Source organism: Dunckerocampus dactyliophorus, chromosome 2, assembly GCF_027744805.1.
Source record: "Dunckerocampus dactyliophorus isolate RoL2022-P2 chromosome 2, RoL_Ddac_1.1, whole genome shotgun sequence".
NCBI lineage: Eukaryota > Metazoa > Chordata > Actinopteri > Syngnathiformes > Syngnathidae > Dunckerocampus > Dunckerocampus dactyliophorus.
The window spans coordinates 47806728-47820353 of record NC_072820.1 but is presented as its reverse complement, the minus strand read 5'-3'; the positions used below and the strand labels follow the sequence as shown (position 1 = coordinate 47820353).

At 41.8% G+C, this 13626-nt stretch overlaps 1 protein-coding gene across 3 annotated transcripts in view; it reads right to left on the bottom strand.

Moving 5' to 3' along the window:
* rnf157 (ring finger protein 157) overlaps nt 1-13626 on the bottom strand; it is a 34603-nt gene that overhangs the window by 6122 nt on the left and 14855 nt on the right. For 2 of the 3 annotated variants that reach the window (XM_054765903.1, XM_054765883.1), the window contains exons 3-17: nt 11744-11832; nt 11425-11574; nt 11243-11360; nt 11107-11173; nt 11005-11048; nt 8682-8729; nt 6863-6934; nt 6639-6798; nt 6443-6555; nt 6143-6372; nt 2165-2267; nt 1985-2093; nt 1377-1597; nt 1259-1309; nt 1122-1170 (exon numbers count right to left, since the gene is read on the bottom strand). In XM_054765903.1, coding sequence (XP_054621878.1) covers nt 1122-1170; nt 1259-1309; nt 1377-1597; nt 1985-2093; nt 2165-2267; nt 6143-6372; nt 6443-6555; nt 6639-6798; nt 6863-6934; nt 8682-8729; nt 11005-11048; nt 11107-11173; nt 11243-11360; nt 11425-11574; nt 11744-11832 — 1624 coding nt within the window. The remainder of the gene's footprint in view (nt 1-1121; nt 1171-1258; nt 1310-1376; nt 1598-1984; nt 2094-2164; nt 2268-6142; nt 6373-6442; nt 6556-6638; nt 6799-6862; nt 6935-8681; nt 8730-11004; nt 11049-11106; nt 11174-11242; nt 11361-11424; nt 11575-11743; nt 11833-13626) is intronic. The other variant, XM_054765894.1, reaches the window with a different exon arrangement.

Below are 13626 nucleotides of genomic sequence, written 5' to 3'. Positions count from 1 at the left end.
TCAACTCCACAATGGCTTCTAAACATGCTGCCTTTGCTACAGTCTTGTTTATGTCTCATTTCTGTCATATTTTCTATTACAATACAGTACAGTTTTACTATGTTTGGTGATCTGAGTGTAGAAGTGGTTATGGGGTGTTATTTCATATCTACAGGGCTCTGATAATGTGGAAAAAAAGTATTTAGAAGGTTTTAAACAGGTTTTCTTGTACAAAAATATCCCATTTATTAACATTGATTCACACGTAACGGGAATTCATTTATCACATTGGTCTGGAACCAATTAACAGCAATAAACGCGGGATTGCTATAATTATATTCAAACTAGTTATTACTTGGGGTGTCCCAATACAGCTTTTTCATGATACTGATATTGCGGCCTTTAATATCAGCCAACACCAATATTAATCTGATATCAGCAGAAACCATTCATCCTTTCATGACTTATGTTGTAGTGTGAAATGTTAGAAAAGGCTTGATCTCGTGATATCACTCAAACACAGAACAAAAATCAACAGTAGGTATGAGAAAAACTGGCCCATTTGCTTCTTTCAGCATGTGGGGTACAGTCGTCCCTCGCAATATCATGGTTCGAATATTGCTCCCTCACCATATCGCGGTTTTTAATAAAAATATGAATTAATAAGTTATCACTGTTTATAAATGACTAAATACTACAAAATATTATGGAAAATAATGTTATAATTACAAGAAGAAAATGATCAAAAATGGAAAAAGCAGCTTTAATTTGTGAGTCGTAAGAAAAAAAGTCACAATTTTACAAGAATAAACCTACTTTATGCTACTAGGAATTCATTTATTGCAGCACCGGAGTTCTAATATTAAGGAAAGATGTTATTTTTCAAATGTTGTAATATTATGAAAAATAAATGATGAAAAACAGCAGCAAAAATGGGGGAAGAAATGAGGAGGAAAAAGGAAAAGAGTGAAGTTGATACTAATAATAGGCTTTTTCACCTATATGGCAAAGCCGAGATGCAGTTTTTTTCTTGAAATATAAATAACTTATCTACATGTGTCGCTTTACAAAACATCAAAGTGGCAAAGTTGCATCCTTTCATTTTTCACTATGTGGCCCTGCTGGAAAAAGTTGCTAGATACCTTTGCCGTTAGATGAGGAGGAGCGGTCCTCTTCTGTGACATCATTCCCCTGACAGGTCAAAGACAGGTTAAAATAAGAGTGAATGAAGGCATGTATGCAGCATTGATTGATGTGAGTATGGTCGTATGAAGGTCACCTCTGAGTCCTGCTCCTCCACCACCACAGAGTAGTGCAGCTCCGTCAGCTCCTTGCAAGAGTCAAAGCAAGGAGTGTCAAGAAAAATGTCCAGTCAGGAGATTTTCCAGACTTCTTACCCCTTCCAGCTGCGAGGGTCCTCGGCTCTCCATGGGGGCATCCCGCTTCTCCTCCTCGCCGTCCTCCCCATCAGCCCCCTGGCCGCCACCGGGCTCGCCTTCCGCCCCGGCCAGGTAGGACCCTGACATGGAGGACATGGTGTCAGTGCTGATGTGGGAGTGCTGCGAGTGGGACGACGCCATGGACATCACTGACTGGGCCAGGCTGCTGCTCACTGGGTCTGGCGGACACACGGAGACACACATCAGCGTCCCTTCCCGGGCGCACGGCGCTATTTTTTAAAGAGTCGAAGACTGATTGCTCGTGTAGTCCAAAAGTCCTCTCTGCAGCTTTTCCATTAGATCCAGCAGCGCCGACGTAGAACGCTGAGGCGGCACTGGCTAATAATTTATTCATGTTAAAATGCTCCATAAATCACATTGGGGGCTCCACTTTCCACATTTTATCTACAGGGCGGGTTTATTACTCAAACGTGATTGCTGTAAATGGAAACCAGAACACGTTCGATCCGACAGATCCATACGCAGTATTTGCAGAGATAGGCCCTATTTTTAAAAGGTAGGCGCTTAGGATTGCTTTTAGCATGACAAAAAAAATGTGCATTTACCTTCAGGGGACGTGATAGTGGAGGATAGCGGAGTTCCGGTGCACGGCGACTGGTCGATGGCTCCAGACGAGGACAGCGTCAGGTTTTCACTGTCCGGAGTGACTCCGCACTGTAAAACAAGAGGAGAAGGCGTTCAAGAGGAACTCAGTCCTTTTTAAGAACGCACAAACGCCTCCACACCTCCTGCGGGTCCACGGCAAGTTTGTGCCGGCAGGCCTCCAGTTCACTGCAAGACTTCTCATCATCCTCCTCGGGAAGCATTGAGGAATTCTGGGAAAGGGACCTAAACCGTGCATTGACAGAGGGAGCGTCATTAAAAGACTGCAGGACACTAAATATTATACAGTGGTGTGAAAGAGTGTTCCTGATTTCTTATTTATTTGCATGTTTCTCACACAATGGAAAGGGTCATCAATGAGATTGTAGAAGCGTTGACATATATTAGTAACTTATCATTTCAGACTGGAACATTTGACACTAAATGAAAATCGCTAAAGTGGTTCAAATTTTAAAAAAATGGAGATAAACATCAATTTACAAATTAATGACCAGTTTCCTTAGTACCCCAATTTTCTAAAATTATAGAGAAGCTATTTAATAACAGGTTGGACAAATTTATTAATGAGAATGAATTACTAGCAGGTAGTCAATATGCTTACAGAGCTAACATTTCAACTTCTATGGCACTGATGGAAATCACAGAGGAAATCCCTAATGCTATAGACCACAGAAGATGTACAGCTACAGTATTTATGGATCTGACACAAGCCTTCGATACAATTAATCACAATATTTTAACATCAAAATTAGAAAGCTACGGAATCAGAGGATTAGTCTAGCAAACAGGATTTTTGTAAAGCTAGGAGAATATACATCTGGGAGTTTAAATACTACGTGTGGAGTACCCCAGGGGTCCATATTGGCAGCAAAACTGTTTAATTTGTACATCAATGACATTTGTTAAGTGACAAAGGACTTAAAGTTGGTATTATTTGCGGATGATACCGCTGCCTTTTGTTGTGGTGAAAGCACACAAGAACTCATTAAAAAGGTCAAGGATGAAAAGGTCATATGAAAGTAAGGGCATGAGACTGCAGGGTCGTGAGCAGACGCAGATTTCAAAATGCCGAAAACAAAAAATAAATCTCTCTATTCAGTAGCTTTAGCGCACGTTACACCAACACCAACAGAAAGCAAGCATGGGAGGCTGTCACACTTGCACTGAACGCCATATCAGGAGAAGGACGCACAACAGAGGAGGTGAAAAAGAAATGGTTTACCTCAAGTCCGACACTGAAAAAAACATTGCAAAGTTCTCACGGGAGACGCAACGGACGGGAGGGGAACAGCAGATACCTAAAACCTGTCTGAGTTGGACCAGCGCATATCAGGGGCATCATCGGAGAGACGGCACTTTCAGGTAGGCAATGGGAAAAATCGAATCCCTTTTTTTTTTAATCCAGTTGAACTTCCCTACCCTACTTTTTTAGGAGTGCCTTCGACTCAAGAGTCTGGATACAAACCTGAGCCCCAAGGCAACGCTTCCATCCCCTCCCTGTGCAGCAGCTACTTGGAATCGGAAGGGGTTTTTTTGTTTAATGCCTTTTTATTTAAAATGTTTGTCCCAAAGGCGCGTGTGTGAAAGATCAAAATACGTCCTAGTATTGGACTGAGGGCCTCAATAATAACTCGATTTATGCACAGACAAAGTCCGCCAGGAGCCAACCTGCGGCAGAAACCGAACCTTCCTGCAGCAGTACCTCCATGCATACTTGGTCCCGTCGGTGTTGGACAATCAGTGGTGGATAGCTGACACGCTAAACAAGACTGCCTCAACACTCATAACCATATCCAATACGCTTAAAGAAATGAATGAGAATTTAAAATGAAAAAAACTGTAAGGGTCCCTGAATATGGTTTATCAACTTTTCTTAAATGTTATATATTGTTTGTGATTATGGTCTGCATTGTTCCATTTTTGAAAGCAAGCAGTAATTTCCCAAAAATTACATTTATAGTGTCACGTTCATCAGTGATCTGTCTTCGTGCTCTATGTGCTCTAGTTCCTGCCTTCTCCTGGCCTGTGTTTTTTCCCTTGCAGTCACACCTTGAGCTGGCTGGAGGCGGGGACGCTGGGCACACCTGTAACTGATTACTCGCCATCCATTTAAGCTGACTGCTTACAGCTGGACGCTGCTGGTTCTTTGGCTCTGACAACCGCTACCCGCCCCAACGTGGACTCCTACCACGCTACCAGTCATCGCCCAGCTTCTACGTTTAACCAGGCTAGCCCAGCTGTTACCCAGCTACCCAGCCAGTTCATGCTATTGTGTTTCTTGGACTATTTTCATGGTGATTCCTCGTTCTGCCTTTTTTTTCTGCACCATCGCTTTCTGTTGCTCTGGAATTTTGCCTGCACACTTGCATTAAAGCGTTGAACAACGTCTAAAGCTCCCTGCCTCTGCTTCTGGGGTCCCAACCCCATCTCCACTCGTCACATATAGCTCACAGATGGCGAGCTAGCTCTCGCTGTTCAGTCTCATTTTCGTAAGTGACATCATCGGGGTGACACCTCTCAGCTACACAAAAATAGCGGTGTTAAGACAGAGGATGCTGACAGTGATTATAGAGATTTGAGTGATGTGTGAATAGTTTTCGAGGAGAAAAGAAGGGAGAAACATTTGGAGATGAACTAGAGTACTTTCAGAACATGGACTTGAGCCTTAAGACATGGAGATGAAGATTGGTCGCCTTCAAAACACAGAATGGTAAGTGTAAATTACTCTGGAGTTGCTTATCCTTCAATTATTGTTGTAAATCTTCTTCTTAACGAGCGTAAAGGGGTCTTTGTAGCCTGATTTATGCTATATTTCATCGATGTCGCCCCCAATAGTAAACATACATATCTCTATGAGGAAATGCAACATGTATGTAACATGTATAACGCTTTACAGCCTTGTCGCAATCATGGAATACTGTTTAGAAGACATTATATAAACAAGACATGGCTTACTCTGTTCTGTGGCAACTTTGACGTCATTCTCCTTGTCTTTTTTTCGAAGTAGCATCCTTTTTAAAAATGCGTTTATATCATACTTTCAAGCCAAATGCCACTTGCTTCGTCCGTTGTTTTGTCTTGAACCGTCCTCTTTTGGAACACAAAACAAACTTACAGTGTCACTCGGATACTATGAACATCCAGCAGCAACACAACATTTTGGTATGACTACTGTTTTGATGAAAAATGTACTGAACCAAGTCAACGATATACCTCGGGAAGTAGTTGAGAGGTGTCAACCCGATGACGTCACTTCTGGAAATGAGACTGAACGGCAAGAGCTAGCTCGTCATGGGTGGCGCCATCGACTACAAATGGAATTTCTGCAAATTTACCGTTCGCTTTAAAAAATGTAACCATGTAGAACCTAATTACAAACAATATATAACCTATTTAAGCTAGGTTGATAAATCATGTCAGGGACCTGTTAACAAATATGACATATGACTGTAAAATCGTATTTTAATGAGCTGCACAGAAGCGGACTACACAACCAATGTGCCAACATGTCGAGGCTGAAACGTGCGAAACAGTACTCCTGAGTGTTCTTAAAAATCCTGGATGAAACAAAATATTCATGAATGACACACTCCTCGTAAGAACAAATTTGTTCTTAAGAACAGTTAGTGAATGATGACCATTATGAGGAAGTGGCCCCCGGACCGCACTTTGGACACCCCTGCTTTTACAGCTCTCCGTCAGGGTTGAGCGTGTGATGTGCTGTCCACTAGTGATGGGCGGTATTGATTCCGTGGTATACTCATCTGACACTAACACAAAAAAAGCGCATGTCACATTATTGCAAATGTTGATCCAAAATCGTAGGAGAAGGTGCGCGCAAAGGTGGGCTGTACGGCTCACTCCTCCCCCTGCAAACCCTCTTGTGTAAATGTACCCTTCCGCGGGGCGTGTGGCGCACGTTTGTGCTTTGACAGAGGAGCACCATCCAGGCTACAAAGACTGAACTCCAAACTGAAACGCAACAAAATGCGCAGAAAGCAGCGAAGCGTACCTGTGAGCATATTCAAGGGTGAAAATGTGAAAATGCGTTGGCAGGGCTGCATTTGACTAAACTAAACCAGGAACCGAACGATTCTTACTTGGAGCCGCTCTTCTTGAGTTTGAGTCCCTGACTGGAGTTGGAGTGGTCCAGAGGGGAGACCGAGCGGGCCGCTGCCGGGTGAGCTTCGTTGCTGTAAGGCGGCAGCGCTCCCGACACGTGACTGGGGCCGGAGTGGAGGGGCGGAGCCACGGAGGAGGTGGCTAGGGGACCGTTGAGCGCCTCCAGCAGGGACACGGCTTCGTAGCCCGGGGGGATGTGCTCGGACGCCTGCGAAGAAGGACGTGGTGTCAGTCAAAATGCAACACAGTGTTACCGCGTCAAGTTGGTGTCTCAGTACCGAATGCTCCTCTGAGTCTGACGTCTGTGAGGTGATGACGGGGTTAAAGCTGGTCGGCGTCAAAGGGCTGAGTTTCTTCCTCATGGCTCGGATTTGCAGCAGAGCTCTGAAAGCTAAAAAAAAAAAAAAAAGACAGCAGACGAGACGTCTTGAAAGCCGGCCAGAGCGCGTGTGTGTGTTGAGGGGGGGGACTCACGCAGCCTGCAGATGGGACAGCAGTTGGCCTGGTAGCGCAGCGTGTCGGCGCAGGCGTTGCAGAGACACAAGTGTCTGCACGGCAGGATGAGCGTGTCGCGCACGTCCGACAAGCACACCACGCACTCCGCGCTGTTGTCGCTGATCTCGTCGTCGGCGACCTGAAGACCAAGCTCGCCATCAGTGTGCGCATTCGAATGAACGTGGCGTCGTCAGGCGCTTTACCTTTGATTCTTGGCTGTTGTACTTGTTCTCGATGCCGTAGATCTCCTGCAGGAGGTAACTCACACCATCCACCTGGGGAATTGAAGGAGGGGGCCAACGTTTCACAGGGGAAACAAAGGCTTGGGCTGTGTCTCTAATTGAATACTTCATTCAGTACACTTCAACAAGTACAATAAGTACACTGTACTTAGTTCCTGAGGGCGCCAAATCCACTACTGTGGTTGCGTACTTCCCTATAGAGTTACGTTACTTTCCGAGACCACTTGTGAATGGCGGGACTAATTGCTACACCCATAGAAATGTCTATTTTTAACACTTGCCTCGCTCCTCCCCCTCCAAACCCTCCTACTAGCCTGACATTCACGTTCTCCTTCTATTTCAGGTCAACATTAGCAATAATAGTGATTATTATGTTGTCATTATTAGACTAGCATATAGATTCTGCTCCAGAACCCTCCCCTTCTCTCTTCAGTAGCCATTGTTTACTTGCAAAGGAAGCTAACAAGCTAAATGCATAGAAGCGCAATGTTTAAGCCCTAAATATGCTTCACACATGTATGAAACGCATTTTAAATGATAAAATTTAGAGGTACTCACAACTAAGGAATGTTAATGTAAGGCAGGGGTGTCCAAAGTGTGGCCTGGGGGCCATTTGACGCATATAGCTGTTTTAACAAGAAATCTAAAACAACAAGAGCAAAAATTTTAAAATCAACAGTAATTTTACCGGAAAAAAGTCAAAATGTTGAAAAAAAGTCGTATTCTAACAAGAAAAAGCGGAGGGAATGAAGGCATGATCATGAGAAGAAAATTCTGAAAAAATTTAGAAGAAAACTGAAATACTGCACAGCAGAAATGCTGTAACTTTACGAGAATAAAGTCAAAATATAGAGAAAAAAGTTGTATTCTACCAAAGCAATTTTACAAGAATAAAAAAAATAATGTCATTTTAGTAGCATAGAGCTGAAATATTAAACAAAAAAATATGTTATTTTTTCGAAGTCATAATATTATGAGGAACAAACAAAAAAGATTGGAGTTTCTGAAAAAAATGGTTATGGCAATAAAGCAAAAATAATAATAATAATACCAGAAGAAAATTTACATCAAGAAAGGTGAAATATTTGGAAAATTAAAAAAAAAAACAGCAAAACTGGAAAAAGTAGCAGTAATTTTACCAAAGAGTCAAAAAAAAGAGTAAAAAAACCAACAACAGCAAAAATGGGAAAAACAGAGCAAAGAGTGAAGTTGACACTAACAATAGGCTTTTTCACCTATTTTTACAAAGCGGAGATGCAATTGTTTCTATGAAATGTACATAACGTTTTAACATGTTGCTTTACAAAATATCAAAATGACAAAGCTGCATCCGTTCATTTTTCACTATGTGGCCCTCGCTGGAAAACGTGTGGACACCTCTGATGTAATAGAACAGGTAGAATCAAAGTCACAGTCTAGCCTTTGGCCTGGTCGTCAGGCTGTTGTGGGTCCGCCTCCATCTCCCTTAAAAGCAGCTAGCTGTGGTACGCAAAAAAATAAAAAAATCTGTGGGATTGCAAACGCTGAATCGATCCAGCGTACTTATCCGCTTCCTCTTTTCCCTCTCTTCTTTTTAATATTGTGAATTGCAACCACTCGGGTTAGCCCCATCCCCTTCTACGACGATTCAGGATGGTTAGGCGTTGGTGGGGTCGTGTTGAGTGCAAACAACCTGGCCTTAACGCTGCACTTAAAATAAAAAGCGCAAGAACGAAAGTGCGCCAATTGAGACACAGCCTTGATATCAGAAGAAGCATGGAATCAGACAAGAGGTGCTCACCACTTGTTTCTGCTTCAAAGGCTTCACGCAGTAGCTGCCGTCCATGTGCTGCCAAGAAAACAACAGTTGCATGTTATCCTACACCAGGAATTCTGCTGTACACACTCGGAGTGAAACGGTACGCCATCATCACGGTACGGTACGCCTCTCGGTTTTGAGGTCACCGTTCGGTTTGGGTACTGTAAGGGAACGAAATTCAAAACATAAAATTGCTTAGCTTTTTTTGAGGCTGGACTGCATTGCATTTGTTTACCAACTGTAATGCGACACACTTCCTGTACCGTGTGGGCCCATTAGGCAATGTAGGCAGATGTTAAGGGTGCCGTGGCTTCGAGGGGGCACCAAAAATTTGTGAAAAATAAATTCACCTTCAATAGAATTATAACTAACATTAAAATGAAATTTTACATAGCTTTTGCATAATGTATTTTATTTAGTTTTTGTACATCGTTACTGCATAGCGTAAATGCATAGACAGTAGCTTGAGTTATTACGTGCAAACTGTGTGGCTATTGTTTGTGGTTTGATGTTGATTTATTTCATGATTTCATAATATCATAATTTAATTTAATAATGTAATAAGGTAATAATATAACTTAAAAATGTTTAATTTAAAAAACTTTACATTCCAAAAATCTAAAAAACATGCAAATTTAAGCTTAAAAAATTTGAAAATAAAAAACATAAACAAATATAAAAATGTAAAAATAAAAAAATAAAAATAATAATTCAAAAAATGTGAAAATTGTACTTCCATGATTTAATTTAATAATGTATTACTAATCCAATCCAATCCACTTTATTTATACAGCACATTTTATAAACACTGTTTCCAAAGTGCTGCACAGACTAGCAAAACCACAAATAATAAGTAAATAAGGGAATGTAAATGTAAATAATAAGTAAAAATAACTACAGTAAAAACTAAAAGATCAAATAAAAACAAAGAAACGAACAACAGTAAAATATTTAAAACAAGAAGTAAAAACAATAAAAGCAAAAAATCCAAGAAGTAGGTAAAAAATAAATAAGTAAATGAAATTTAAAGACTAAAATAAATAAAACCATTAAAACTAAAAAAGAATAAAAGACACAGAGGACCACACGACTCACGCCGAGTTAAAAGCCAGAGAATAAAAGTGGGTTTTTAGACGAGACTTAAAGCTTTCAATTGTGGGGGCCGTTTTTACATGAGGGGGGAGAGCAGCTTTGGGCCAACTACAGAAAAGGCCTGGTCTCCCCTAGTCTTAAGTCTGGTCTTAGGCACCACCAGTTGGAGCTGGCCTTCGGACCTCAATGTGGCGCTGGAGTGTACATTTGGATGAGGTCCGAGATGTAGTGAGGGGCCAGCCCATTCAAAGCCTTAAAAACAAACAATAAAATCTTAAAATTAATCCTAAAATGCACAGGCAGCCAGTGCAGGGAGGCTAAAACTGGGCTAATATGCTCCCTCTTTCTGGGTCCTGTTAAAAGCCGTGCTGCAGAGTTCTGGACGAACTGGAAGCCAGAGAGTCATTTATGGTTTATTCCCGAGAAAAGCGCACTACAGTACCAGTACCAGGTAGTCCAGACGTGACCAAATAAAAGCCTGCATGGCTTGTTCGAAATGTTGCAATGATAAAAATGATTAGACTTTGGAAAGAAGCCGAAGATGATAAAAAGAGGATTTTAAAACAGCGTTGATTTGTTTATTAAGTTTAAAATCACTATCATTGATGACGCCAAGGCTGGTGGCTGTGGAACTGACTTGGTTCTTGATGGGGCCCAAGTCCAAGAGGGGGTCATTATTAGTAAGCAAGATAACTTCTGTCTTCCCCTCATTGAGCTTTAAAAAATGTTGAGCCAACCAGACCTTGACGTCACTTAAGCACTCAAGAAGGGGTGTCGGGGGGGCATGGTCATTTCTTGTCATTGGTAAATTGTAATTACTATTATTGTTTATTCCTTTATTTACAGAATTTTAATTATGTGGTAGCGGTATTATATATGTTATCAGATTTTTGTATTTATTTGACCAGTCGCCCAAAATCAGCTGGGATTAGGCTCCAGCATACACCTGCAACTCGAGTGAGGATCAGCGGCATAGAAGACGGATGGTTGGAATGTAAATTGGGTGACGTGTTATCTTGCAAATTAACGACAACTGTAAAAACAATGCCATTCAATTCGCCAGTGGAGGGAGGGCGCCAAATAAAATCTCCCCTAGGGAACTCGATTCGCCTCTGTACCGTACCAGAAAAATTCGATGGCGAATACATGTACCGTTACACCCCTGATCTGCACATATCTCATGCATGTTTGGAAACCTTCGGGGTTGCTTTACCTTCTCAAATGTGGCCAGCAGTATGTGAGAGTGGCCCAAATGTTCTGTGAAGGGAAAAGAAGGTTGATTAGCTGCACGAAGTGGCGTCATAGAAGAACTCACCATCACCCTCGTCCACCACGGCCTGCACCACCATAGGGAAAACCTCCTTGTCCATGTCGAACAGCAGCTAAGGAGATGGGATAGGACAACATAAGCAACAGCAGTGAAAGTGGAGGAAAATACCGGTCCCTCTTACCTCATCGTCGGCCCACTCGCTGAGGTTGACGGTGTGCGACGGCAGGCAGAACTGCTGGCTAACGCCCCGTTTGAAGTGCACCGTCTCCGACTGCAGGGAGCTGTCCTGGGGCAGGTAGCTGCAGGAATCGCACGCAGAGGTCAACCCTTGCACTCGCAACACCGCAAATTTGCAAAACCTACACCGGCACTCCATTGTGAAACTCTTCCACGGCCTGGTAGTAGATGGTGATGGCCACCTGGGTGTCCGAGTCAAAGGTGAACTCCACGTTGTAGCAGCTCCTCTGCTTGCCCGCCGCGTCATCGCCGGGCAGCTTCAGGTCCTCACTGCACCTACAGGGGCGTGGTGGAGTCACACAGGTTTTAAGGCGTCAAGTCAGTGTTGATGGATTTAAAACCCTGCAAGGCTCTGTTTCCTTGGTTTTAGCTGCAGATGCTCGCTGCGCCACAAGTCAGCAGTTTTGCAAGGAAGAGTTGTGTTACAGCGGGCTGAGGCGCGTACCGTACAAGCCGCAGTGTGTCCTTGCGGATGTTTATAAGGCTTCGTAACGTCTTCACCGGTTCCTGAGGCGGAGGGGCTGCATATGGGAACTGAAAGCAAGGAGGAGAGGGGTTGGGTGAGTGGGGGATGAAAAATGTGAAGTCAAACATGCAGTACGGGACTACGAGGAGTGGCCGCAACATTCCTCTCATCAGCGCTGGGAATTGACAGACAGCCGCTCCTGGTTCAGCCTCAACGTAAAAGCATTTTCACTGGTCAGCAATGATGCCGCCGTGCTGATGCTGAGCAAAAAGACACAATCTGCCCGCTTTCCCTTACTCATGTCTGTGAAGCATCTACAGCAAACTTATTCGCATACCAAATTAAAACACACACTCTAAAATAGTCCTTTTTCCACACACTATAACCCAAAAACACTTTTGTGTGTCATCCTGTGGCCTGAATAAAAGCTTGCAAAACTACTTTTTCTGTCAATAAAATCCTTTTTCAAAATATGTTGGCATAAATATAATAATTTCCTTTACATTTGTTTTTGTTTTTACTAAAACTGTAAAGTTGAAAATTCACTGATTAAAAATAATAGCGTAATGCCTCGAATTTCACGCCTTCACGCTATTGCATTTTTTCAAAAATATATAAATTAATAATTCATGCTGTGTTGTGGTTGAACACGAGTAAAAACATATGTACATTTACACTAATTTTGACTATTTTTTTTACCTAAATAAAGTATTTTCAAGCGTAAAAATGGCTAAATGAAGTAAAATACAAATCTTAGGCACTCAGAAGACGCATTCAAAGACGTAGTATTCTACACTGGTGTCACTAGGTGTCAGTAATGCTACTGTAAAGTTCCGTAAGACACACAAACACCGGACTTTTATTGCAGGTGTGAATGAGCTCACATCAGGCACAATAATCCCAAAAACAGGCAACAGAACACACCTACAGCAACACACACGCATGAGTCTTATTTTATGTCTCATTCTTTTATTTTATTATGTCTACTATATTGGGTCATAAATGTGACTATAGGGGTGTTATTTCATGTCTAGAGGACTCTAAAAATGTTGAAAAGCGTAATTAGAAGGTTGGAAACAGTTTTGCTATGCTCTAAATACATTTATAAATAATGACTCCTACCTTGTGGATATGTATTTATCAGGCTTGGAACGAATTAACCACGATAGGCGAGGGATTACTGTAATCATATTTTTAGCATTAAAAAGATAATTTATGGTTATGGTATGGTATATTTTTTTTATTACATTAGTTAAAATAAAAAAACTAAAAGCTAATTACCATTGTTGTTTATGTAGAGAAGATATGGAATGGTGATATGGAATATTAGATTCTTAAGCTAATATTGGCATACCGTAAAGCACCGTGTATAAATTGCACTTTTTTTCCGCTGGTAAGAAGCAAAAAATCGGGGTGCGGTTTATACACGATGACAGGTCTGTGACCAGATGCAGAAATTGACGAGAAGCCCATTTTTAGAATAGCCGTCTGTGGGTCAGACAGTTGCTTTGACTTTACCGCCCTCTGCTGTACAGTTGCTGTAAATGCTTGTGTATGCAACTAACTTATCTGACGGCTGTCTGTATTTTCACACAGTGAAACGATCTCTATATACACTGAAGCTAACCTAAGCTTCCAATGTAAAATACAATACAACGTTGGAGTTTATTCAAATTCACACTGAAGCAATGCAATAAAATAAAAATAAAGAAAAAGAGAAGCAGTGAAAGATAAGATATCAAAACATCTCTGAAAATTGCAAATTTCTTTATTTTGATTTTTTATTATTATTATTATTATTATTATTATTATTAATCTGTGCTTAGCCATAATATTAAAGATCTAGATGCCGAAGTTCAGAT